The sequence below is a fragment of the Amblyraja radiata genome, chromosome 37 (genome assembly GCF_010909765.2).
Source record: "Amblyraja radiata isolate CabotCenter1 chromosome 37, sAmbRad1.1.pri, whole genome shotgun sequence".
Taxonomy (NCBI): Eukaryota; Metazoa; Chordata; class Chondrichthyes; order Rajiformes; family Rajidae; genus Amblyraja; species Amblyraja radiata.
In genome coordinates, this window is record NC_045992.1 from 14038289 (window position 1) to 14066143 (window position 27855).

General features: G+C 39.0%; 1 protein-coding gene across 3 annotated transcripts in view; it reads right to left on the reverse strand.

The window, feature by feature from the left end:
* The window catches only part of LOC116966520 (protein transport protein Sec31A-like), a 63430-nt gene that overhangs the window by 12160 nt on the left and 23415 nt on the right, over nt 1-27855 (reverse strand). For all 3 annotated transcript variants that reach the window (XM_033012848.1, XM_033012849.1, XM_033012850.1), the window contains 11 exons: nt 25816-25890; nt 25145-25237; nt 24706-24811; nt 22032-22210; nt 21518-21644; nt 19041-19186; nt 18192-18365; nt 16560-16745; nt 15510-15711; nt 13932-14330; nt 6752-6810 (listed from right to left, as the gene is read on the reverse strand). In XM_033012848.1, the coding sequence (XP_032868739.1) occupies nt 6752-6810; nt 13932-14330; nt 15510-15711; nt 16560-16745; nt 18192-18365; nt 19041-19186; nt 21518-21644; nt 22032-22210; nt 24706-24811; nt 25145-25237; nt 25816-25890 (1746 nt within the window). The remainder of the gene's footprint in view (nt 1-6751; nt 6811-13931; nt 14331-15509; nt 15712-16559; nt 16746-18191; nt 18366-19040; nt 19187-21517; nt 21645-22031; nt 22211-24705; nt 24812-25144; nt 25238-25815; nt 25891-27855) is intronic.

A 27855-nucleotide genomic window follows, 5' to 3' on the forward strand; every position in this document is an offset into this window, starting at 1 on the left:
TGAAATATCTTGCCAGTATTACCACACAAAACCCATTCTCAGCCTCAATCAAATATGTCCTTTTTGAAGATACAAGGAACTGCAGACGCTGGTTTACATAAAGACACAAAGGGCTGGAGTAACTCAGTGTGACACGCAGGTCTCTGGAGAACATGGATAGATGATGGTTCGGGTCGGGACCTTTCTTCAGACTGTTTCTGGTAGGGGAGAGAAAGCTGAAAGAGGGGAGGTGTAGGATAAAGCCTGGCAATTGATAGATCCTTTTCTAAACTATCCACGGCAGCATCATTTGTAGATGAAAAAATAACAAGTTCTCGCTCGGGCATACCATCAAGTTCAGAAGAAAAGGAATGTTATCCGTAGTCCCCCCTCTTACAAGGTTATTTTCTTTTCTTTTTTTTAAATATGGAAAATGTTTACATTTTACCCAATGGGTAGATGACTCGTAAACTGCTACCGGATAGGCCCCCAGGTAGATAGTATTAATGCTGCTTGAAAACAATGCATGTTGCTGCAGTGTGCGCTGATCGAGGGCTTCAGAAAAAAGGAAAGTAGGCACAATATAATTATCAACTAATCATCTAATCATGATTTTAGTCAGTTCATTATTATTGGCACCTTTTACTTTGACAGAGAAGGCCATTCAGCCCATCAAATCTATCCCAGTTCAGAGCAATCCAATCACCTCAGTTATTTCAATGCAATCTATTCTCTCACATGCCCCACTGATTGTCCTGTCAGCCACCGACATTAGAGATGATTTATAGTGGCATATTAAATTAACAATCGGTACATCTTTTGGACACCAGAGCATCCTATGGAAATCCTTGAGGTCACAGAAGAAAATACAAACTCTATACAAATTATATTACAGAAAAATCAATGTGATGTGATTTGAACTGGATTCTACAGGTGACCAAGGCAACTTCTAGAGAAGATTTTTCTAAAAAGTGCAATAGGAAAGCAGTTAAGAAGTTGCTTGTTGGAACGACAGCCCAGAGGTTCATTGCCATGATCAAAGGACATGAATTTAAATCACAATGTTGACTTTGGTAGGCTTTAAAAAAAATAAAGTTAAGATTAGCAAACATTTATAAACAAATGAGAGAAGCAATGGCTCTCTGGGGAATTAGAGCGTATGTAGTCTAAGGAGATACCGGTCAGAATGAAGATTACAATGGTGGAGCTTCAACGATTTAAAACTAAATTCTTTAAATGGGAACGCTTTAAACCTTTTGCACTAACATCAGGAAGAATACGGCAACCTGCGTTAAACACCATTTCTGCATGCAAAGTAGGCGAATATACCATAGAATCTGACGCAAGGTATTCAAAATACTGTTGAACTAGAAGAATATAAAGAACAGAGGTGAGCTAGTAGAATAGCTGCCACACACCTCCAGTGACCCGGGTTCAATCCTGGTTATGAGTTGGCATATTCTCTCTGTAACTGCACGGATTTTCTATGGGTGCTCCGGATTTCTCCCACATGTCAAAAATGTACAGATTGAGTGGTTAATGGCCACTGTAGATGACTATGTAGAGTGGTAGCATTAGTTTGGTGGTGGTGGTGGGAGAACTGGGGAGCTGATGGGAATGTGGGAAGAATGAAATGCTGGGGTAGGATTAGTGTAAAATTCACTATGGACTCACTGAGCATAACAACCTATTTCTGTGGTGTATCTTGCTACATCTCTGACACACGTGGTATTGCTCAGATTGCACGTGAGGCTTACTGAAGTGGGAGTAGCTGAGGATGAATAATGGCAGTTCTAACTGAACCAGACATGTAATTAGGTGGAATAAATGAGAAACAATTCATGTCCAGGACGATCATCTGTCTCTTTATTATGCACAAAGCTCATCCACAAAGTGAGAAACTGGAGAAGTAATTCCTCCTGTTCCACCCATGTGTATTCCCAATTCCACTTGCTCCACCATTAACAATTATTTCTTCAGTCATCCAGCCACAGGGCTCTGGAATGCTTCCCAAAATATTGACACTACAGTTCCCACTTGAAGAATCTCTTCAAAATCCACATTTCACCAATGTACCGGGACATCTCTATATGACTTTTTTAATTTACCTACATTAATGACATCATGTAAATTATATTGCATTGAGTAGAAACTCAATGAAATTGCAATAACTTAAATCACAATTCATCTCTGGTTTGAATTAGTCTGCCGTAGGAAATTCCACTGTTATTTTTCAACTCTATTATACTGATGCCAGAAATCAATACGGCACTAATCAATGTGAAAAAACGTGGAAAGTTGGCACAACTATAATCTAATGGGGAATTGAGTTCCTAGAAAAATGAAAAACGCTTGAATACAATGTGAATTTGAGCTCAAATTCACATTGTATTCAAGTGGTTTTCACTTTTTTATGCACCTTTCCCTTTGCTTTTGACTTTGCTTATCAAAATGTCAATGTTGTGGATACTTCACTTCACTTGAACATATATTAGTTTAGCCATACCAAAATCTGCTAGTTGAAGGGTTAACATCATTGGAAAATGTTAACACAAATAATAACTATAAATGACGCACAGACTAACTGAACTACAGGCACATCACCACAAACTGAAATTGCAGTTAATGGTTCCATGAATCCACAGCTAAAAGGATTTTCAGATTAACCCTCTAAGCTCGTCATGTCCAGAAGAGGTCACTCTGCTGAACTGTAAAATCCACTGGAAGAAAGCAATTACAATCACAGCAAAATAGATGACATCTTTCTCCTTCAAAATGAAATAACTTCAAGTAGGGCTAACAAACACTTGGTTATTCATTCGTGCTTCTCCATAAACAGTTTAATATCGAATGAATTCAATCAGCACTTAAAAGTAATCCTGATCAATTCAGTTTTGCAAATTTGTTTTAATTGAGTAAAATGGCTTCATTTTCTCTTATTATCTACTGGGAGGAAGGGGGAGGGATTAAGGTAGGGGATTACTGCTGACATTAAAAAAAAGATACCTCCTACTTTGACTCGCATTATACTGCAGTACAAACGAACAGCACTAGTTTCACATGACTAGTCCTTTTCCTACACTACCTATAATCCCTTCCTTGGATCATTCCCTTGATTCTCTCACCCAATGAAGTAGATATACTTGACAATAAAATCCAATCAAAACAGACTGGAAGCTTTAAAGGCTTTCAAAAAAACATCTGTAGTATAGTCAGATCCCCAAGGAAGCATCAGTTGCTTAAGTCCTTTTCCCCACAAAAGCATTTGGAATTCTGAGCTCACCTTCAACCCCAATCAAAGTTACTAAAAAACTCCATTAGCATCCGTTTTGAGATGTGTATAAATTAATAGGCAAGAACAAGATTTTAAACTTCATGACCTCAATTTTCTGGTATCACGGGATAGATCTATGATTAATGCAGTTTCTAGTATTCAGAAGCAGAATGGCTACATTACTGAACTAGTGATCCGGAGTTTCAGGTTGATAATCCAGTGAATACAATCGCAAATCTGTCGCAATGAGAGAAGATGTGATTAAATATAGTTTAATAAGGAAGGTAGATATCAAAAAACTGGTATCAGTAAAAAAGCAATCCTGAAGCTATTCGACTCTAAAAGCTCAATCTGCACAATGTCTTTAGTTTCGTTTATAGATACAGCGTGGAAACAGGCTCATCAATCGCTCAAGACACTTGACAGTTTACTGAAGCCAATTAACCTACAGACATTCATGTTTTTGGAATGTGTGAGAAAACCTGAACACCTGGAGAAAACCCACATGGTCACAGGGACAACGTACAAATTCCATTTAGATGACACCCATAGTCAGTATAGAACCTGGGTCCCTGATGCTGTAAGGAAGCAATTCTATTGCTGCGTCACCGTGCCACCATTGTGTCCTTGAACAAAATAAATTTGCCAACCTTACCGTATCAGTCTTACATTAACACGGCTGATGTTCAATTGTTCTCTGTTGAGTGCCATGAGACGAAGATGCAAGTAGAATTCTTGCCTCGATTCAAAAGATTGTGGACAGATTTAGGGTCCATTCCATAGACCAGTACACAAAAACCTTCGCTCCACTCAGCACAGTGCAACAGGCATGCTAACTTATGGTGTTTTTAAAATGAACCCTTTCATGCCTCTCAGATAGCTTATAAGATTTCATGGAGATATTCGGAAGAGCAGTAAAGTCGAGAGCTTCAAGTTCACAAGTGTAAATATCACCAACAACCTGCCCTCCAACCACATGGAAGTTACAGCCAAGAAAACATCTCAATGCCTCTACATCTTCAGAAGACTAAGGAAATTTGGCATGACACCAAGGACACATCAATTTCTAAATTCAACAAAGAAGGTAACCTATTGGGATGCATCAGAGCAACTGCTCTGCCCAAAACCTCAAGATATTGCTGAGAATGGTGGATACAGCCACCCCCCATTATCTATTCACATGGTCTTCGGAAAGCAGCCAACATTATCAATTACCACTCGCACCCCAGTCTTCCCCTCTCCCCCATCTCTCCCCCCCCCCCCCCAATCACATCTGGAAACAACTGTTTCCCACTGTTATCAGGCTCGTTCGTGAACAAACCGCTCACATGATAAGGGTACATTCCAGATCTACCCTGTTGCCACCCTTACACCTGCTCCTTCTCTGTAGCTGCAACGTTAGATTCTGCATTCTGCTCCTTTCTCTGTTTGCACTCTTTTATACTCATGTATGTTATGAATGATCTGGATTGCATGCAATACAATCTTTTTTAAATTATATTTCTGAGCCCATACCATGAGCATTGCTCCTGATCATTTAGCCAATATTTATCTTGCAACCAAAAATAACAAATTATCTATATGGACAATACTTTGTGGGAGACTGTTGCCTCTAGCCTGCCTGCCACATTTTACATGTTATAATACTTAATTGCAACATTGCCTTTGGCCTCTAACTGCTCGGAGTGGTGGAGGTCCGTTTGGAAGGCCAATGGTAACTCAGAGTGAATATGCCGAGCCAATGTGGGCATCAAAAGTAGTGTATCACCACAAACTACCTACCCACCTCTCCTGACAGGTCTACCTTCCCGACCTGTGACAGAATCTGTAATGCCACATTTGCCTCAGAACTACACAGGAAGCATCTTCAATCGCGAGGGACTATTTAAGAAGAATAAACAGAATGAAAATAAATTTAATTCATTTTCTAAAAACGATGGAACTGTTTTTAACCGCCATTTGGGAGCCATATTCTGTTGTTCCATCCATTGTGAACTGATATGCAAAATTCTCTTTTTTCCGTCTGTCTATCTTCGGTGTAAACCAGCATCTGTGGTTCCTTCCTATGCATTCTCTTTTTTTCAAGTAGCTGGAATCGTAGAATGTCACTGTTGTGAAATTATTTCACAAAACATGAAATACTGTTAATCACAGATATTAGGAAGCTGTGTTGGGGGTTGGGGTTGTACTTGAAGTGCTCAAAGGTCATAAGTATAAGCACCACATGGGACTTGACAACTTAATCTAGCAAACACATTGATGCAGTACTACATAGGCAGCTTTGAAGATGAAGCATTTACGCTTCAACACCATTTACTCCATTAGCTTGATGTAAAAGATCTTACAGCGCTACTTATAAAATGTACAAGGTCTTTGTTCCAGCTATGTATTTTGGAACTGTCTGAAGCTCATATTTGGCTGGTGACTGCCAGAGGTTTGTTATGTGAGACCCCACTTAGACCTTCACTGCTTGAGTTTAGAGGCATTGAATCAGCAAGATAGATGCTCCTGTTTCAGGTCAGGCAAGTTCTGAGGAGTGGCAATCATGGGTGGTCAGTTTGCAGAGAAATGAGGGAATAAAATGTGCACATTCTTTCTTCTGTTGCCCATGAGATTCAGAATCAACACAGTCTCTCTTTTACTTTTTTGTTATTTTTCAAGTCATATTATAGACCCATGGCATAGAATTTAAAAGAGAGAAGACGAGTCTCAAAACGTCACAGCATAGAATTTTTATGGTCACTCAACACTTGATTTCATACTGTTTCGTTGTAGAGAAATGTCATCATCTCCATTCCCCAACTTTCCACACAGAGCACAGGAATAGAGCCATCTGCCCACAGCATCCACGCCATACATCAATTACCCAACCACACTAACTCCACATAGAAAGCTGATCCATAAGGTTTGTACTCCATGGGATCCAAGATGAGTTCGAATATTGGATGCAAAATGTTCTTGGTAAAAGGAAGCAGCAGGTGGCAGTGATTTTATTGTATGTTTGGAAGCCTGAGACCAGCTGTGTATAAATACAGTTTATAACACCTGCTTATTACATATATGTCATCTGTCCGAAGAAGGGTCCCGGCCCAAAAACGCCACCTAGCCATGTCCTCCAGAAATGTTACCTGACCCTCTGAGTTACTCCAGCATTTTGTTTACTGCTAGATTCCTACATCTTCAGTTCTTTTCGGCTTCATAAAAGATTTGTTTGTCTTTTCCGTATAACAGAAATAATAAAAAACAAAATATTTAGTGTAATGGGAAGAGATTAGAGATCGGAGACCACCGCCCAGAAAAATGGCTTGGGATCAAAATAGTGGTCATTTCAGTTAGTACCTTCACGTATGATCACTGCCAGCAACTGAAATAGTTATTCAGTTAGATGATTCTGAATGAAATCATAAAACACCTAATGCAATTTCATCCCAATTGTAGTAAACGATTATCCCAATAAACAATATTTAATAAATATATACATTTTCACGTGCAACTTACCATTTTCTTTCTCTGCCCTGCCCGCACTGCCGGAGGATCATTCCATCCATCATGGAACCCTATTGAAAGTAAATAATGTGAGACTATGTTTCTACAAAAAGAGGCATTGTGACAAAATGATGCTTTCACTGCAAGGCTGCAATTACTTCAGCGTAGTTACAACTAACTTAAGAGCAGCATTGTTATTTTATGCAAAAAAAGTTAACGCAGTGAAAGTTCAAACACAGTCACAGTTTCATTGCTATTGGCACCAGGAGATCTTTGATGTAATCTACCCCAAAACACCCTGAAAGATTCCTTGCTTGGCACTTAAGGGCCTGTCCCACTGCACGAGGTAATTCAAGAGCTCTCTCGAGTTTAAAAAAAATCTAACTCGTGGTAAACACGTAGAATGTACGTAGCGGGTACGTCGGAGCTCGGGACGTCTCTTAGTGGCTCGTAATGCTAACGGCAGGTACTCGGGAAACGCGGTAAGCTTGTGAAGATTCGTGAAGATTTTTCAACATGTTGAAAAATGTCCACGAGAGCCCCGAGTACCTACGAGCGGCTATTACCGTAATTCTCCAAGTTCGAATCAGGGGAAACTCAGGAGAACTCTTGAATTAGCTCGTACAATGGGACAGGCCCTTTAGTTGTTTAGAACAATGTGCTTAAGGGTTCCTAACGTTGCTTCAGGACTTCCAATACCCTGTCTGCTCTATATTGAGATTAACCTCTTTATCACTAAAGCTTTGTCCTTATTCTACAAGGTGGCAGCTAGTATGGTTTGGACTAGTTATAAACAAAAATGCAAATAAAAAAGTAAAATGTAACTATCGATAGCAATGATTCCCCTATGCTCTCCAATAAAGGACATTTGTCATGAGGTTTAGTCTAGCCCTACATCTGATTCCAGACTCTGAAATGTATTTGTCTAGCAAGTTTTTTAGTTAAATAAATTAGTGTCTTGCCACAAATGTGCATATCTCATGAATGAACGGAAAGTCAATGGACCATTGAAGCCTATCCTGCACCAGCCACCTGTAAAAGGCTTTAAGAATTTTCTTCATTAGGTCATAAGGTCATAAGTGTTTGGAGCAGAATTAGGCTATTCAGCCCATCAAGTCTACTCCGCCATTCAATTATGGTTGATCTATCTCTCTCCTAACCCCATTGTCTTGCCTTCTTCCTATAACTGCTGACAGCCAAACTAATCAAGAATCTATCTGAAGAAGGGTTTCGGCCCGAAACGTTACCTATTTCCTTCGCTCCATAGATGCTGCTGCACCCGCTGAGTTTCTCCAGCATTTTTGTGTACCTAAGATTCTATCTATTTCTACCTTAAAAATATCCATTGACTTGGCCTCCACATTCTTCTGTGGCAATGAATTCCACACATTCACCACCCTCTGAGTAAAGAAATTCCTCCTAATCTTCTTAAAGGAACATCCTTTAATTCTGAGGCTATGACCTCTAGTCCTAGACTCTCCCACTAGTGGAAACATCCTCTCCACATACACTCTATCCAAGCCTTTCACTATTCGCTGTTAGTTTGCTTCTATTTATTGTAAAAGTGTTCATTTTTCTCATGGAGCCTCTTGATAATTTACTGAAATCACTGAACAAAATTCACTAATTTATGTATTTACTGTGGTAAGAATATTTAATATGTAAAATAATATGTGATTCTGTTCCATTCTGTTTGTAGTTTGTTTGTTTGTATGTTTGTTTTTTGCACAAAGTCCGCGAGCATTGCCACTTTTCATTTCACTGCACATCTCGTATGTGTATGTGACTAATAAACTTGACTTGACTTGAGGAATGAACAAGGAATAAGGTTCTGCACTGACTATTTCCTTTATGCCTACTGTCTGAATGAATTTACAATTATTAACATGGCCACCTTATGCACGAGTTATTTCGCAAAATGTATTGGTTCCTCTTCAAGAGAAAGAGATGGAAATTAAAATATTCCTCAGCAGTTGAAAAGAAAAAGTGAGCAGCTTGAGAGAGAAGCACAAGATTCCCTCCAAGAAGCTCCTTGACATATCTTATTAATTGGATATGAATAGAACACCCGAGTTAGCAAAAGACCACCGGCCTCTGAGAAATTAGAACAGTCTACAGGGATCAATAAGAAGTCAAAAGAAGGGGAATCCTTTAATACAATTACTACTCAATCTATCTAACATTAAGTGGACTGGTGCAAAATAATGCATGAAACACTGCTCAAATGTTGTTAGCTGCAGAAGCAATTTTCAAATATGCCTCTAAAATATTTTGATCGTGTTTACAAAGCATGCAAACTTCAAAAGGATCATCAATGTTCACATTCTGTACACGATATACTATAGATTAATCTTTAAATTGTACAGAAGAATTCTTTCTGCCTAAATTAGACCAAAAACCTGTGCAATTTGACGAATTAGGATGTAGAAAAGAGACAAGCCATGAAGAACACTCGCATTCAACAGATAAGCCTTTAAACAAGGCTAGCTAAACAAGCCAAAGCACTTGTTACTTCCTTTCACCTGATGCATAATGTCGGTTTTGTAGCCATGGAAGGAATCCTGAAAAAATCAAAGAATATGGAAAGGTTCCATGGAAAAACTACTCAGTATAATTCATGCTACAGGACAAGCAAAGATTTTCCCAATTTGATATATTTAAACAAGCAACAATTAACCATTCTACAGATATTAATGTAATAGTTTGAATTAAGATATACAATCCTTGCAATACACTGGTACAAGCACCCCCACGTTATCACTCCTTACTATCATGCAAGAACTTTTTTCCTAAGAACATGTGCCACAGCTATTTCATGGAGAACTGACAATCAAATTGCAAAATTAAGCTAAAGATATACATCAAACCAAGGGAAGTAAACAGAAACCAGAAGACCAAACTTGGCATAAATATAAGGAACTCAACTGAACAATATTTTAGCAATTGACCATATTGTGGAAAATTAAGACATTGCAAAATGTTTGAACTTCTTATTCGGTTCAAATTTGATTGTGTTCAATTGGTTTAGAACTATGTTCATGTATTTCCACTCAACTTAATTTAACAGTCTTTAAATGGTTGAATCCATTATGCACCTTCCACATTTAACCAGTAGCCGCACTCGCAAGCTTCTTTTCTGATAAACATAATTGAAAGCAGAATTTTTTTCAAACTCGCACAGTACGATTTGATATATCTTAAGTATGTAATGTTAATTCTTAAAGTTTGTATTGTATATGGCATGAAAACCTGGGATGGAAATATCAATTAATGACTGTGATATACAGAGGCATCTGTGCATTTTTGAAGTCTGGGTTACTGGGAGACCCTCGTGCCCTGATATCATGAGAACCTGGTTGAAATGAAAACTTCACGCTAGGATAGTAAAACAAAGACCAAGGCCACCTTGCAAATCTCTGGAGTCCCTTCCGAAGGAGTATATTTGGGAGCTGACTGGAGGAGAATGGAGAAGCAGAGCAGATTAGGTTTGTGTGGGCAGCAAACAAAATGGAAAGGGGAGGCTTTCCATTCTGTTTGCTGCCCACACAACCCTCCTTAGGGCATGCTCCTTAGCATGCTGTTATTTGACCAAGGTCAACTGCACATGGACAGGAATGTCCCAGAAATGACAAGGAAGTATTAAAACAATGTTGGGTCCTTTTATTCACTTTTGTGCCCAAGGAACAGTAAGCTATTGGGAGGAACAAACAATAAAAGTAACCTCACAAAACTCTGATATGAGAGGAAACAGTGCTATTATTGGATAAATTTAGAAAACGGATCGCAAAATGCAACTTGTCAATGTACGGTATATTGAATATTCAGAGTTGGTAACAAGTTGAACTATAATGAATGGATCTGAAAACAATTGCAATTACAATACCTTCTGAACCTTCTGAATTTTGTAGTCGGCAGGGCAGTACTCTGCATATCGCCAACTTGGGCAATTTAACATAAAAAAAAAAAAATCAAGCCAATTAACCTACAAACCTGTACATCTTTGCAGTGTGGGAGGAAACCGAAGATCTCGGAGAAAACCCACGCAGATCACGGGGAGGACGTACAAACTCCATACAGACAGTACCCGTAGTCGGGATCGATCCCGGGTCTCTGGCGCTGCATTTTGCTGTAAGGCAGCAACTCTACCGCTGTGCCACCGTGACTGCCCCGATTAAGTTAATGCAAATTAGTTGCTCAAATATAATTTGCCACCAGAGTATTCAGATTCAATCTTAATTAAAAACGCATTAAGGTGTAATGAAAAATAACAAATTAGTAATATTGCTGATTTATTCATCAATATCTCCTTCCAACATACAAGGTGGTTTTTGGCCCACTCAGTCCCATAACAATCCCATTCCTACTAACTTTTCCTGTGTCTTATTCCATCCACATGCCTATCAACTCCCCCTAGATTCTACCACAGACTTGTATACTAGGGAAAATTTAGTTGCCAATGAACCAGCACAACTATGGGATGTTTGAGGGAATTAGAGTATTCGGAGGGAATCCACATAGTAACTTGATAATTTCCAACAAACAGCATCAGAGGTTTGGATTGAACTTCGGTCACTGAAGTTGAGGCAACAGCCCAACCAGTCGTTACATTATGCCAGGTGTGTAGGAAGGAACTGCAGATGCTGTCCTAAACCATAGATACAAAATGCTGGTGTAACTCAGTGGGATAATCAGCATCTCTGGAGAGAAGGAATGGATGATGTTTCGGGTCGAGACCCTTCTTCAGACTCAATGGGTAACGTTTCGCGTCGAGAGCCTTTTTCTTTGTCTGAGGAAGGGCCTCGACCCGAAATGTCACCCATTCCTTCTGTAACATTGTGCCATCTGAATATAATTAAAGGAACTAAACATATCAATATGTTTACATGATATAACTTTATACATTTAGATAATACAACTTCATGCAATAAAGTCATATTACTGCACCTGTAATTTTAAAAATGTCAATTTTCCAAACATTACCAAAAGGTTCTCCTGACAAACAGCGTCCAAAAAAGAGATGTAATGTACTATCACTTGGCACAAGTCTAAGTAGCTGGTTGGAAACAGTGCTAAGAATACTTGCTCTGTTTACATCTAAATTTTCCTCAATCTGATTCTCCTCTACCGCACTGCAGACACTGGACATTGTGTCTGGAATTGTTTCATTATAATGCTGAGAATTATATTCTGCACACTATCTTTCCCTCCGCTCTTTCTATTGTATCTGAATTTGTCATGTTTATATTTATGAATAGTATTATCTGATTTGATTGAACAGCATGCAAAACAAAGCTTTTCACTGTACCTTGGTACAAGTGACACTAATAAACCGAAGCACCCTATCTTAAGGGTCTAGTCTGAAAGCAAAAAACGAAGCCACATAAATTGATGAAAAACCCTTCAAGAAAATGCCAACAGATCAAGACAACAGATTAAAAGGAAGGTTCTTCAAATAAAACTGATGCAAGTGTATTTGAATGTGGCATAAAGCTTTAAGATTCTCCTATTGAGAGGTTAACCCAACAACCAATATGCTTAAGGTACACAAAAATCCTGGAGGAACTCAGCGGGTGCAGCAGCATCTATGAAGCGAAGGAAATAGGCAACGTTTCGGGTCGAAACCCTTCTTCAGACCCTTCCTTCGCTCCATAGATGCTGCTGCACCCGCTGAGTTTCTCCAGCATTTTTGTGTACCTTCGATTTTCCAGCATCTGCAGTTCCTTGTTAACCAATATGCTTAATGGGTCTCATGTTTCCAGGACCATGCACCACTATGCCCAACCAAAAAACGAGATGGAAAATAATTAAGTCTCGCTTTCTCAGCGGAATGGGTGCTGAAGCATGACGGCCAGCTCCAATTAAAAGTTTTCTTCAACTAGCCAAAACATCGTTCTGAAACTTAGTGGAATATGGCTAGAGAAAAAAAGAGACATTTCCAGTTCCCATCAGATCTTTAAAAAAAATTAGCTTCAGATTAAATATCCATAATGTTATTCAATAAGTTATTCAAAAATCATTTTGGAATAGCACTTAAGAGTTCCTGACAAAACCCCTAACATATTTTTCAAAATTTTGATGAAATGGCAAATTAAGTCACATACTGATCCTAAACAGGTTTGAAACAAAAATCAGGTGGTCATATCCATGTATATTTTGTTTAAATCAAGCTTGCAGGAATTCTCCCACAACCCAAATTCTTTCTCCCTATTCCATCAGCCAGATAAAACTTCCAGTTATCATCTGCCTTCACGGCCAAGCAATTATTGATGGTAGACACAAGACTGTTTTACTAAGGAAAAATAGAATAAAAGCTGGAGTGACTCAGTGGGTCAGGCAGAATCTCTGGAGAAAAGGAATAGCTGACATTTCTGGTTAGGATCCTCTTCTGATTGTGGTGGGAGTTTGGGGAGAAACGCAGAAAGGGGCAGGAACTTCATCCAGACAAACCGTGAATACTGGAGAAGCAGCACAAAGGAACTGAAACAGTGAGGAAAAATAGAAATTTTGCAAATATTAATCCCATGTTTCTCAGAAGTACAATATCCAAAACTAGTGAAACCAGTTAATTGTGAAATATGCATATTTTCACATCCTTTCAAGATTCCACTTGACACTTCCTTTCTTCATTAAAACAAGATACTAAAGAATTAGTAATTATTAAATAATACACAAATACTATAGTAGCTGGAAATCTGAAAGGAAACAGTAAAATTATGAAAATACTCAGGCCATCTGCGAAGAGTAAATCAGAATTAACAGGTAAATTCTCTATTACAATAACCAGGGCTCTCCATCAGAATTTAAAAAAATGTTGCTCTCTCCATAGTTACTATATGAACTGCTGAGTATTACCAACATTTGATGTTCTTACTTTTGTACTGAATTATGTAATATGTTCACTGATTTAAATGTAAATCTAGCATTAACGTCTCAGGTCTCAAAAATGGATTAAAGATTTCCAGGTATGCTTTTTCTATGTGTGGATAGACATGCACACACAAATAAGTGAACGAGAGACACAAGAGACTGCAGATGCTGCAATCATGAGCTAAAAACAAAATGCTGGAGGATCTCAGCATTTGAGTTCTTCTAGCAATTTTCTTTTTGCCTTAAACAAACAAACTGCTACAGAGAAATAGTTAGTCTATTAAACCATGCAGTCATATAGGGGTAACAGTTAATGACTGAATACCTGTTGGAGGAGGAGGAGGAATAGTCGCAGCCATGAATGGTTTAGAAGAAGGAGCTCCTGGGCCTCCAGTTCCAGGGGGATGTGGAAAAGTAGGGTGAATTCCTGGTAGAGATGTAGGATGGTGAACCTGATGCTGATGGTGTCCCGGATAAGCTGACAATGGTCCAGGCTGTGTACATGGTGCAATAATGCTGGAGGGTTGATAAGATGGCACTGAAGCAGGAGCCATTAACAATGGTCCTGGCATGGACACACTGGGCATTGTAGGACCGCTCAATGAGGCTGTAGGTGGGGTTGGGCCGGTCAACCCCGAACCTGGCAAAGGTTGCTGATGAGGATAGGTCGGCAATCCACTTGAAGGAATTTTTGGCTGTCCATAATTCTGGTATTGTGAAAAGGCTATGGAAAAAAAACAAAAATGAATCCAAATTATATATAACATCACATTATGAAAGAATGTCAAAATATTTGTTTTCTTGCATGCTATTCACCCCTTAGAAACAATATACCTCTTTAAAAATGTAATCAAATATATAGCCAATATATAGCCGAGATGCAATTTTCAAACAGAGCATCTCTCTTTATTCACATGTCATCCTAAAATAGATATGGACAGGCTGAACATTTGCAGATACAAAGAATTCATTTGACCAAAAATGCTGAAAAATTCAAATAATGGAAATCTCACTGAACCACAGAATCTACTGGGATTTAGTTTAGTTTAGAAATACAGAGCGGAAACAGGCCGCTTGGGACGCCGACTAGCACTCACCCCGTACACTAGCATGATCCTACACACTAGGGACAATTTACAATTTTACCGAAGCCAATTAACCTACAAACCTGTACTTCTGTGGCGTGTGGGAGGAAACTGGAGCACCTGGAGAAAACCCATGCAGGTCACGGGGAGAATGTACAAACTCCGTACAGATAATACCAGTCAGGATCGAACCTGGGTCTCTGGCGCTGTAAGGCAGCAACCCTACCGCGCAACGACCAATTTGCGGTTAAGGAAAAAAATTGAACGCCACATGTTGTTTTAAATTTTTAAAACACAAAGACGAAATGGTGGGTTAGATACATACTTTCATATTTGGTTCAAATCTAATCCATATTGATGATTGAAAATATAATCAGATGGGACCCAAATGAAATTGGTGGACACTCTCAATCGGTCTCTGTGGATATGGCTGAAAATGAACATCTATGCAAGCAAAAATTGGTGGATGAAATGGAATTATCCATCGCTCGGTTTAGAATTGATATCATTGCTGGGGTCAGATTGAATATGGGCTTGCATTGCATCTGTTACTCATAAATACTAATAACTTAAAACCAAAAATGAATCCAACTTCCCAATAAAATGTTTTGACTTTGCAAAATTCTAAAATATGATCTTACATGCATGATAGTTCACTTATTAATTAATTTCTTAATGTTTAAGTGAACTTCACCCTTAACAACCGACTCCTTGCTCTTCTGGCTGAGAACTTGAAGAATTAACTCTAAGGCCAATGAATTAAAAATATATGTAGAGAAATTAATAATATATATCTACCCATGTATAAAATTAATTACCTGGTGTAGATATTGTGGTAGGATGTTGTGGATAGGCAGGGTGTGTTGTTCCTGGTTTGGAGTAGATATTGGTGGTGTTACCCGCAATGCCCTGGGCAGAGACAGCAAATTGGGCGGCTGATGTGGCAGACTGTGGAGTGAATACTGCTGGAGCTGATGGACGGACTTGGGCCTGAGGACAAAAGGGGGTCTGATATGGAGGCTGAAGACAAAAACAATGGTATTACATGGAGAATAAATATACATGAATTGACTCAACAAGTCTGACAATTCATTTCATTAATCCAAATTTTAATCAAACTACAGGTCCCTCCCCAGCTTGCAAATGCCTCACTTATGTACAGACCAGCATTTGGGAGGAATTTGCCAGTTGCTGCTGAGTTGTAGGCATAGTCTGCTGTGTGGGAACTTGGCTCACCAGCATATATCCACTTTGCAAACTGTCTGGGTTATAAAAAGATCACAGGAATAGAAAAACCCTGCTGTTATCTGGGGAGGATCTGTAATCTTAATTGCACATTTCAATTTCCAATAATTTTGAATTTTAAAATACAAAACATTTAGATGTGCAAATAAAATGACAAAGTGCATATATACTAAACATAACGCACGCAGAACACAACAGATACATAGGCATGGATTACAAAGATGGACAAGAGAATAAATTATGCAGAGTGAATAATGTACCACATAACAAATATAGAGAAAGTTGAGACAATGTACAGATAAGTTACATAGCAAGTTCCAGACATCCAATGAAAAATTATAGAAAATTGAAGGGCATCTAGGAATATGTCAGTCATTATGAAACTAATTTGCTATAAATAGACTAAATAGTTTAGATGTTTGGCAATCCAAAGTTAGCACAGTGATACCTGGCCCAAACAAGTTGCCAAACCAACGGCACTATGCAAAAAGTAGAATGAAAATGTAGCAAAGCGAGTTCATGAATATGCACAGCCAAGCAACACGTTAACACTATAAAGCTCCAAAGAATGGATAGAAAACAAAACTAAATTAATTCAGCTGGGATGGTACACTGCTATTTACCTGCTGGGATGGTTGCTGGGCTGTTCGCTGAGGTGTTGTTTGATGGGCTGCAGTGGCAGCAGGTGAAGCAGCTGGATGTGGTCTCCTTGTCAAAACCCGGTTAAATGGGAACGGAGGTGGCTGCTGACCCACCATTGCCTCGCCTTGAGCATGAAAAAGCCTGTCACCCAGCTGCAGTATCGTAAACTGACAAGAGGAATAGATTTTCTTCAGATAAAATATATTAGAGCATGACTATAGTAATGAATGATAAGATATTTGAAAAACAGAAGGATAACATAACTGAATAAAATTTTGATTTGAGGTATTCTGTTGATAAGCCTCACTAGCATAATAAACCGTGCTATAAAATGCTTTAGGGAATGTAATTCTGAGTTAATAATTACAAAAGTACTTGATGTATAACAATATAGTAAAAGGCTATTTATTTGAATCTATGCTGGTTCTCAGACCAACGTTGCAGTTAAAATAATTGAAATGCATCGTAAAACTCACCTCAAAGAATAAGTATTTACATTTCTCATATCATGAAAATAATAATTTAGTTTAGTTTATTGTCACGTATACCTAGGTACAGCAAGAATTAAAATGTTTTGACATGAAATTTTAATTCAAAAGAACTGGATTGGTTCAATTAATCTTTCACGCTTAACACTGTGACATGAAGCCCCAATGTTATGTTTCTTAAAACTTATATGCATGATTGAATGCATACAGGCTGTAACCTCACACTTTGTACAATGTCACAGAAGCAACATTTAAAAAAAAATGTTTGGTTGGGTGTAACTGATGAGATACCAGATTAAAGCCACTTATCAACTTTCACAGAAACTTTATCAACTTTCACAGAAACTCTCATCAAACAGTCAAGATCTGTTTGATCCTTCGCTGCAAACGGAAATATAATTTTTCTCTCCTTCCTGTCTGAACATTATGCAGTACTTCAATAAAGCACAGAAAGGAAAATCCTCCAGAAAAACCTTTTCCTATTTTCATGCCAGTCTGAAATTATTTGTTGGATAATTTTGTTCTCCACAGCTCCATGACTACATTACAAGAAATAATGGGCAATAAGAACACTGTATCTTTAAGGGACTTCAACCCTGTCTGTATCTTTGCTAAATGTCGGAGGTCTTGACAAAGGTAGGCCTTGGTACGAGTGATCAGAGCAATCAACTTGTCAGAGGAGACACCCAATGATATAGGCACCAGCCAACCTGTCCTGATGCAATTGTACTTGCCTGAATAAGATATCTACAACATTAAGCACATTTGTCATGCAATTGTTGTATGGATAAAATGATTCTTTCTTCAAACAGATTTAAATTATGAATCATTTTAAAACCTAACATCTCATTCAGATCACTCCTAAACTTCAATACAAACTTACAGGAAACATGATAAGCATGTACTTATTGATTTGCATGCTCAACATCTGAATTTCCCTGAGGGGATCAATAAAGTATTTATTATTATTATTATTATTATTATTCTTTTTCATAACAATGATGGGAGGTATGTGCTGTAAGTATGCTGCCAGATACTGCATTTCTATACGTGAATGTTCTTTAGGTATTGATATGAATAGCTACATGATCATTTTACAAATATAGAGATAATACAAAGCCAAACCTGATCTGAAGCAGAAGGGAGGTAGCTCATGGCTGCTTCCAAGTTTCCTTGAGCAGCCAGTAAACTGGCATATTGTGTGAGTTTCTTTGCAAAGACTGGGCCCTCTGCAGCTCTGTCTGTACCCTGGAGTAACTCAATTGCCTTCTGCAAGACCATAATCTTTTCCACAAGGTCCTGATATGGAGAAGAAACATGACTGTCGATGTAAAGTGATGCACAGATACCATGCTTACTTTAATATTGCATTTCTCTGATGTGTTCTCACTTACTAATACAACAAATAAGCAATCAAATGCACGTGCACAACAGGATTATTTACCATTCGCTAGGAAAATACATTAAAAGATCTCACTACATTCACTTAAGAGATTTGCACTCCCAACTGAGGAATGTCTCCATTGTTATAGCTGGTGTCAATAGTAAGTATATTTATATGCAGTGTAACATTTTCAATATAGAAAGACTCTCTGTGTTAAATCATATTTCCAAATCTAACCACCCTCAACACCATCAACAAGATAATTCAATGCCAAGTGAGGATGAAAGCATGTGAGGAAGCGAGTAGGAAAAACAATTGAGGATGAGAACGAACGAGGAAACATGAGAGAGTAGGAGTGAGGGGAACAATGTGCAATGGGGAGCAACAGGAGAGAGTACAAAAACATGCAGCAAGGTGACAGAACACATGCTCAATTCACATTTTTCTGATTTTAAATCAGTGTCTCAACAAAAATATTCACTGCAGCTAAATCCGTCGTCTACAGTTTAAGGAATTCAACTATGGAAATTGTAAATAACACATTCAAATATTACCACAGTAATGGAGAGATCTGAACTACAAACACCTACCTCTAGTGCAAGTGGAGTTGAACTTTCATGAGTCTTCACCCAACATTCTACCAGTTTCTCAATATTTCCAGAGCAGATGTAACAAAGGCAGGCCTGCATACACAGCCGCCCATCATTCTCCATCTCTAGTCGCGATCCGAGAGCATCTGCAGAAGAGAACCTACAGGTTAATGAAAATTGCCCTCAAAAGTATAACTTTACTACACAGACCAAAACCGTGACCTTGCAGATTAAAAACATTTATTTTTGGTTGAAGAAGAGATCAGAATGTTATTGTGTATGAAAACACAACCAGAATATTATGGGAGCACTCAGCAGGTTAGACAACATCAATGGATAGAGAAACGGTTAACGTTTCAGGTCATGGTCTTATCCTCACAGCGGAGAGGTCAAGGAAGGAGTGGATTGGATAATTGATATAGATTGAGGCTAGGGTTGCTGTGCTACATTATTGATGGAGTTGTGTGGCAACGAGGTGCATTGAGGTAGTTAGAAGGGGTGGCAGATTGCAACCTTCACGTGGTCCACCCTGTTTCGACTAATGCAATCAACCTAGCGCGCACAAATAGAAGATCAAACAGAACAAGTTGTCCTACAACTTCAGGCTGAGTTTAGGCTAAGTTGTCCTACAACTTTACGCAAGAAGAAGAAGGTAGTTAGAAAAAGGTTTAAATAAAATGGGACAGGTAGATTTTTGTATGTTCAATGTAGAGTTTCCAGCTGTTCAATACATAGCAATGATTTGGATGCAGAAAGCAAGTGCAATATAACCAAGTTTGCTGACAATACAATGCCATGTGGTGGTGTGGACTCTGGCAGGAATATACAAGGCTTTCAAGAGATATAGATGGGTAAGTGAAAGGACAAGGACATGGAAGACAAAATATAATAGGAAAACTGTGAGGTCGTCCCTTGTTTAAAAAATAGGGTTTTTTTTGGCAAGAGATTGAAAGATGTCCGTGGTCAGAGGGGCTTGAGTGTTGCTATACATAGAACACTGAATGTTATCTTGTTGTGTTTTATGACTGTTGGCAGAACAATTTCCCTCCTGGGATAAATAAAGTTAATCGTATCTTTTTGTATCGTTAACATGAAGGTTAAACAAACAGTACAATAGTCTTTATTGCGAGAGGGTTAGAGTAAAACAGTAAAGATATCTTACTGTACGTGCGTGGGGCCTGGAGAGACTGCACCTGGAATACAGTGTCTCTGTGGTCTCCCTAGGGTATAATATATCTGCACAATTGGGAGAGCAATGATGGTTCTGATGATTCATTGCTGAGATCAGGTGTGTGTCCTTTGTTGAGAGATTGTGCTGTGTGGGCCTTCAGAATAATATTGAGGAGAAATACTACTTCACTGTAATGTACAAAATTCTGAAGTAGATGCAAGGATGATGTTTTCCCTAGACAGGATTTCTAGAACAAGATCACGCCACTGTAAGGGGAAGGTCACTTGGGAAAGAGTTGAGCAAAAATGTCTTCACCCAGGGGACAGTTCTTTTCCCTCTCTGGGAAGGTTGTAATGGTTTAACTGCTGAGTATATTCAAGGCAGAGAACTATTGATTTCTGGATTCTGGGAGAATTAAATGACAAAGGTTTAATGGAAGAAAATGGTGCCGGCTTAAAAGATCACTCTTGATCTTGTTAGATGAAGCAAGGGGAACAAGATAATGTAACCCTGACACTGTTAACAAGAACTGAACTTAACATCTCATTTTACCAATGCTCTTCTCGAACTATCTCAGAAATAGGTGAGCCATACGGAGGCCAGAAAGAACCAGGATTACATAAAATATTGTCACCTTCACCCTGAACTGGAATGTCAGCCTAGATTTTTGTGTACAAGTCTCTACAGTGGAACAAACTAAAAAAAATGACACTCACAACTGAGCCATGCCTGACACCTAGTGGATTGTATTGGATATTAGGCAAACTGGAAATAGCATTGAGGTTAAAAGCAAAAAGCTGGAGTAACTCGGCAGATCAGGCAGCATCTCTGGGGAAAAGGAATAGGTGATGTTTCGGGTCGAGACCCTTCTTCAAACCGAGAGTCAGCAGAAAGGGAAATAAGAGATATAGATGATGATACAGAGAAGTATAGAACAAATAAATGAGATATGCAAAAAAGCTATGATGATCAAGGAAAAGTGGAGCCCACAAGTATTGCGTGTTTAGGATATTATTCACACAAAAGTATTTTCTCCTGTTGCAAAATGGCAAAAATAAAACACTTATTGAACAATACTAAGCACATTCTACAGCAAATAGCATCACACAGATAGAAGTTATGTTAACTCTTATTACAAAATAATACAGATGCCATATCAATTGCCGTCTTTTTGCATATCGTATCAATTTCAGGAGTTGGGTCCCTGGTTCACACCCCATTATATATTGTTAATTGACCTCCAAAGAATATGAGATGGGATAAGGAAGAAAGGCAAGCAAAAAAAATGTGGAAGTAACAAACCTACCACACAGTGATGAGAATACTTCTGGTTTGGCATAAGTCAAAAGAGCAGCTAAAGCTTCTTTCCAATTGTCCAAGTCACACGATTCTACAATATCCCTCCAATTGTGGGTGACTACAGAAGACACAAGCTGTAAGAAGACAATTACTCGTTTTTGTATTCTCCTGTAACTAGGCTAAATTCCAACAAGGCAAAGCTTAGCATTGTACTCAAGAGTTGCATTGTATTCCTGAGCAAAACACGAAGCACTAAAGAAACTCAACGGGTCATGCACAATCTGTGGAGAGAACGGACAAATGACATTTCGGGTCAGGATTCCCAAAATGGTGGCTGTCCATACTGTCCACAGTTGGTGCCTGACCTGCTGAGTTCTTCCAGCACTGTGCTTTGCTCAAGATTCGGCAGATTCTTGTGTCAACCTAATATATTCCTTATTGGTTTGATTGTTGCAAAATCTGCAATCGACATACTCCACCGCCGAAGAACACTTAAAAACAGTGAATTAAGTGTTATTTACCCGTGAAATTTTGGTCTTCCTTTTGGCAAAGTATCTCTTCTGCGTTTGTGCAAGAAGCTCTTCACCCCCAGCAATGGCAAGTATGATGGCATCAGCAAAATGGTCATCTTTGAGACACAGCTCGACGGCACCTTCAAAGTTTCCTATCAGCAAGGCCTGGCTGATTAACCCATCAGTGTCTGAAAAATAAATTAATCAACCTTTCAACAAATAGACCCATTGTGGATTCACCATAAGAATAAAGAACCCTTTTGACAGCCCTCCCTGGAATATAAATGACACATACTCAGGTTCCATAGACTGCGTCAATTCATTCATCCTATGAAATGACAACATTGTAATAATACTATAGCATCACATTTGCTGGAAATCAAAATTAACCTGTTGGAATTGTTCAAAGGATCTGGCAGCATTGTGGAAAACCAATGGTTAGGTACAATATTTACTTTATTTTAATGCTTTTACATAGCATCTTCATAACACTCAGAGAAATGAAGAAACAGATATTGAGCAAATTCTGGATAGATAAATAAATGGCCACAAATCAAGAAAAAATGTGGAAGTTGGTGTGAGTGACTGGGTGTAGAGACAAATGGAAGGGATTGTGTGGCTGGGAGGGTGAAGGCAAGGCCAACAATATTGAAGCTATCCCGAGATGGAGATACTGCCATACGAGAGAGATTCAGTTTGAATACAAGAGAGAAGGATGAAAGGGAATGTACTTAAAACTTATAAAATTCAGACAGAGCTGGAAAGACGAGGAAAGATGTTTCATGTGACTACAGTGTCTAGAATGGGGGGATCACTGCCTCAGGCTACAGAGCAAATGATTTACGACCGATGTGAAGAGAAACATAATTCAAAAAGCGCTGAGCCTCTGGAATTTATTATCACAGTAGGCTGTAAAGGCCAGGTTGTTGCATACATTTAAAATATCTCAACAAAAAACTGTGTGGGAAGCTCACTCTATCAGTCAATATGACCAAGATGTATCATCTATTTCAATACCATATAGTCTTAATCCTATTCGTTTAAATCAAATTGAATGACAGAGTAGGTTTGAAGAGACAAAACATCTACTCCTGCTGCATTTTCTATGCTTCTGTAGTAAAAAGGGGAAGCACTATGTGATCGAGTCCCAAAGGGTTTGGAGAAAATTAGTAGGGAAGCCTGAGGATGTCAAAGTGTTTAAAATACAGGATATGAATTTAAACAGAACATTACATTGGAAATCACTGATGACATGAGTGATTGGCAAAGAGAATACAGGTAACACAGTTGTGACAGCTGAAGTAGACCCTTCATGTGATGGGAGATGAAATGGGTGAAAAGCGCAGAGCAAGCAAACAAGATATCTAGCAGACTAGTTCAACCAAGGCAGTCATAGACAGAGGAGGTTTAACTGAATGTTGAATAAACATTGAATCACACAACAGCCAAATCTCAACTGTTTGGATTTCCAAGTCTTCAACAGCATGATAAAGTGCCACAACTTACTGCAGAGCGAACTTTGTGTTTCAGGTTTAATTTTAACAATCTTATCCAACTAAAACCAGTCACATGAGGTTCCTATTTATGGGGCCAATAGATAAGTAACCACTCAATAACAAATGGTGTAAAGCTCCAGACGGTAGACACAAAAATCTGAAGTAACTCAACGGGTCAGACAGCATCTCAGGAGAAAAGGAGTAGGTGACATTTCAGGTCGAGACCCTTCTTCAGACTGAGAGTCAGGGGAAAGGGAAACGAATCAGGACAATGATTCACAACCACAGAGAAAAAAATATCTGAAATATTGTCTGCTCTCACTTAACCAGCACAGTAGATGGGTTGTGGACACAAGGAACTGCAGGTTTACAAAACAAGAGCTGCTGGAGTAACACAGCGGGTCAGACAGTATCTCTGGGGAGCATGGATAGATGACATTTTGGGCTGGGACCCTATAAGGGATGTTACCACAGACCTCAACTCCCTTGGATTAACGACAGGAAGGTGCTGCAAGAAAACATTTCCCCCTTAGTTCAGTTTGGCCCCATGCCATTGGACAGCACAATGAAAAATGTATTTGTTGTTCAGACCTGGGCAACCGGCTGGCAAGATTCAAACAAAATTCTCAGCAAAGACATGGCAGTTGCTAGGTGACAAGCTCAGCCTAGACCAAAGCCTTCAGGAGAGAGATGCGCAAGTTTGGAAAGGAAGCAAATATATTTTCTTCCATGGACAATTTCAAACGCAGATTGAGGAAAACTTAGCTGGGCTGTGGTTATTTGTTTGGACTAAAGGAGATTAAGGGGGAAATTTAACTGTGTACAAATTTCCCCTGGAGTTGCCTGGATCGGTCAATAGAAAGGACCCAATTCCCTTAGCAGAAGGGCTAACAACCAGGGAATATAGATTTAAACTTGAAGGATGAGAGGTCGTTATGGACTTTATTTTATCCTTGCATAAGGGTTCTGGAATCATTGATTGAAAGACTCATGGAAACAACATGTGTTGCTACCTACAAGGTTAGAGACTAAGAGTTGGAAATTAAGATGTGTCTCAATTGTGTTCTAGGTCAGCATGAATACAGTCGCCCAGTAAGTCTCCTTCAGTGCCTTAAATTTATGCAATTCCAGAATTTGGGCAGTTTACTTCATAAAATTACATTGCTAAAATGTTATCCAGTACTTACCTCCAGTCACAGGAATTTCAAAGACAGGCTTTTCCTCTGGAATATTATCAAAGAAATCAGTTGTTGAGGCATCTCCTGCTGCAATCGACTCATCGGAACTCGAACTCTGGAAAATGAACAAAAATACAGGTCGGCAAATGTGCGTGCATAAAAAACTTGCAAAATACACAGCACTTCACAAGGTTTCTTAGTATAATCTCTTGTTATAAATTGTTAAAAATTATAATTGTGATCCATAAATTGTAATGCATCATTGCATCATGATTTTTCATTTCAGCACTGCCACATATATTAAACCATTTGGCTGGCAAAACATACTGAATGACCTCCTGTGTGAATATTTTGTTCAAAGTAAATATGTTCCTTGCAAATGATGGCATGCATGCAATAACTATCAAAGCCAGCAAAGTTTTGGGACAATTGCAACTAGCTGCTGTACCTGACTAGAGACTCCTGGCATCTTCTGTGCTCGTTCGTGATTCTCCACTTCTAGATTCTTCAGTTGTGCGCTGTTGCCTAGAGATGACCCGATCTGGAAATGGCAATTTGAAATGTGATTAATTGGCAACATTGAAGAATTGGGATAAAGCATTAAATACAGTTTTAGAATATTCAAAGGCAGATAATGCAAGAGATGGAAAGATGAAGAAGAAAGACCAAACAGAGATTAAAGCACGTGAAACATATTCTAGATAGTCGCTTAACAGTGTTAAAAGAGAACATGTGAGACAGAGAGTGCAAACACAAAGTAACAAAAGGAGAGAAAAACAACTAAATGAATGAACAAGTGTAGGAAAGACAAAGTGGAGCAAGCAAAACACAGAATTAGAGGTTTCATGTACTTGCAGGACAAAATAAATAGCTTGAAAGAAACTTTCAGTGGGATTAACCAATTCATTTCAAATTAAAATATTTAGCTTCTTCTACAAGAAAAGTTGGTCTTCCCCAATTAGTCAACATCTTTCCTTGCATGGGTGGAGAAAGATGGAGTCTTGATAATTAGCCTTAAACTCCCTTACATGACTCTTCACAAGCAATGTAATTTACAAATCTACGAGCTGAACCTCACCACATAACTATTCAACGATTTTTATAAATTTCAAATATTACCTGTTTTTCCAGTCCTTCCTTGCTGTAGCCAAGCAGGTTCAAGTATTTTGTGCGAGGATCTTGTTCAAAATTTACCTTGAGGATTAGAAAATAAAATTAAATCACACATTTTTTTAAAGAACACATTAAATGAGTGCTTTGCTCGGGAGTATGTGTAAATCACAGAATGGTACAGTGTCAAATAGATCAACAAGATTATTAGTTTGCACAGTTATCCAATCTTTGGTTTGGTGTTCTAGGGATAGAGCAAAGATTCTCCAGGTGGAATATAATCCTTCTGGAAATGGCCCATGTGGGGACAAATTTACCATGTGATACAATCCAACCCATTTTTGACAACCTCTGAAGTTATAACCATATAACCATATAACAATTACAGCACGGAAACAGGCCATCTCGGCCCTACAAGTCCGTGCCGAACAACTTTTTTCCCTTAGTCCCACCTGCCTGCACTCATACCATAACCCTCCATTCCCTTCTCATCCATATGCCTATCCAATTTATTTTTAAATGATACCAATGAACCTGCCTCCACCACTTCCACTGGAAGCTCATTCCACACCGCTACCACTCTCTGAGTAAAGAAGTTCCCCCTCATGTTACCCCTAAACTTCTGTCCCTTAATTCTGAAGTCATGTCCTCTTGTTTGAATCTTCCCTTTTCTCAAAGGGAAAAACTGATCCACATCAACTCTGTCTATCCCTCTCATCATTTTAAAGACCTCTATCATGTCCCCCCTTAACCTTCTGCGCTCCAGAGAATAAAGACCTAACTTATTCAACCTTTCTCTGTAACTTAGTTGTTGAAACCCAGGCAACATTCTAGTAAATCTCCTCTGTACTCTCTCTATTTTGTTGACATCCTTCCTATAATTGGGCGACCAAAATTGTACACCATACTCCAGATTTGGTCTCACCAATGCCTTGTACAATTTTAACATTACATCCCAGCTTCTATACTCAATGCTCTGATTTATAAAGGCTAGCATACCAAAAGCTTTCTCTACCACCCTATCTATATGAGATTCCACCTTCAAGGAACTATGCACGGTTATTCCCAGATCCCTCTGTACTTATGGAACACGCAAGAAAGCCAGGTACTGAAACATAGAAACATAGAAATTAGGTGCAGGAGTAGGCCATTCGGCCCTTCGAGCCTGCACCGCCATTCAATATGATCATGGCTGATCATCCAACAGTATCCCGTACCTGCCTTCTCTCCATACCCTCTGATCCCCTTAGCCACAAGGGCCACATCTAACTCCCTCTTATATATAGCCAATGAACTGGCCTCGACTACCCTCTGTGGCAGAGAGTTCCAGAGATTCACCACTCTCTGTGTGAAAAAAGTTCTTCTCATCTCGGTTTTAAAGGATTTCCCCCTTATCCTTAAGCTGTGACCCCTTGTTCTGGACTTCCCCAACATCGGGAGCAATCTTCCTGCATCTAGCCTGTCCAACCCCTTAAGAATTTTATAAGTTTCTATAAGATCCCCTCTCAATCTCCTAAATTCTAGAGAATATAAACCAAGTCTATCCAGTCTTTCTTCATAAGACAGTCCTGACATCCCAGGAATCAGTCTGGTGAACCTTCTCTGCACTCCCTCTAGGGCAATAATGTCCTTCCTCAGATTTGGAGACCAAAACTGTACGCAATACTCCAGGTGTGGTCTCACCAAGACCCTGTACAACTGCAGTAGAACCTCCCTGCTCCTATACTCAAATCCTTTTGCTATGAAAGCTAACATACCATTCGCTTTCTTCACTGCCTGCTGCACCTGCATGCCTACTTTCAATGACTGGTGTACCATGACACCCAGGTCTTGCTGCATCTCCCCTTTTCCTAGTCGGCCACCATTTAGATAATAGTCTGCTTTCCTGTTTTTGCCACCAAAATGGATAACCTCACATTTATCCACATTATACTGCATCTGCCAAACATTTGCCCACTCACCCAGCCTATCCAAGTCATCTTGCAGTCTCCTAGCATCCTCCTCACAGCTAACACTGCCCCCCAGCTTAGTGTCATCCGCAAACTTGGA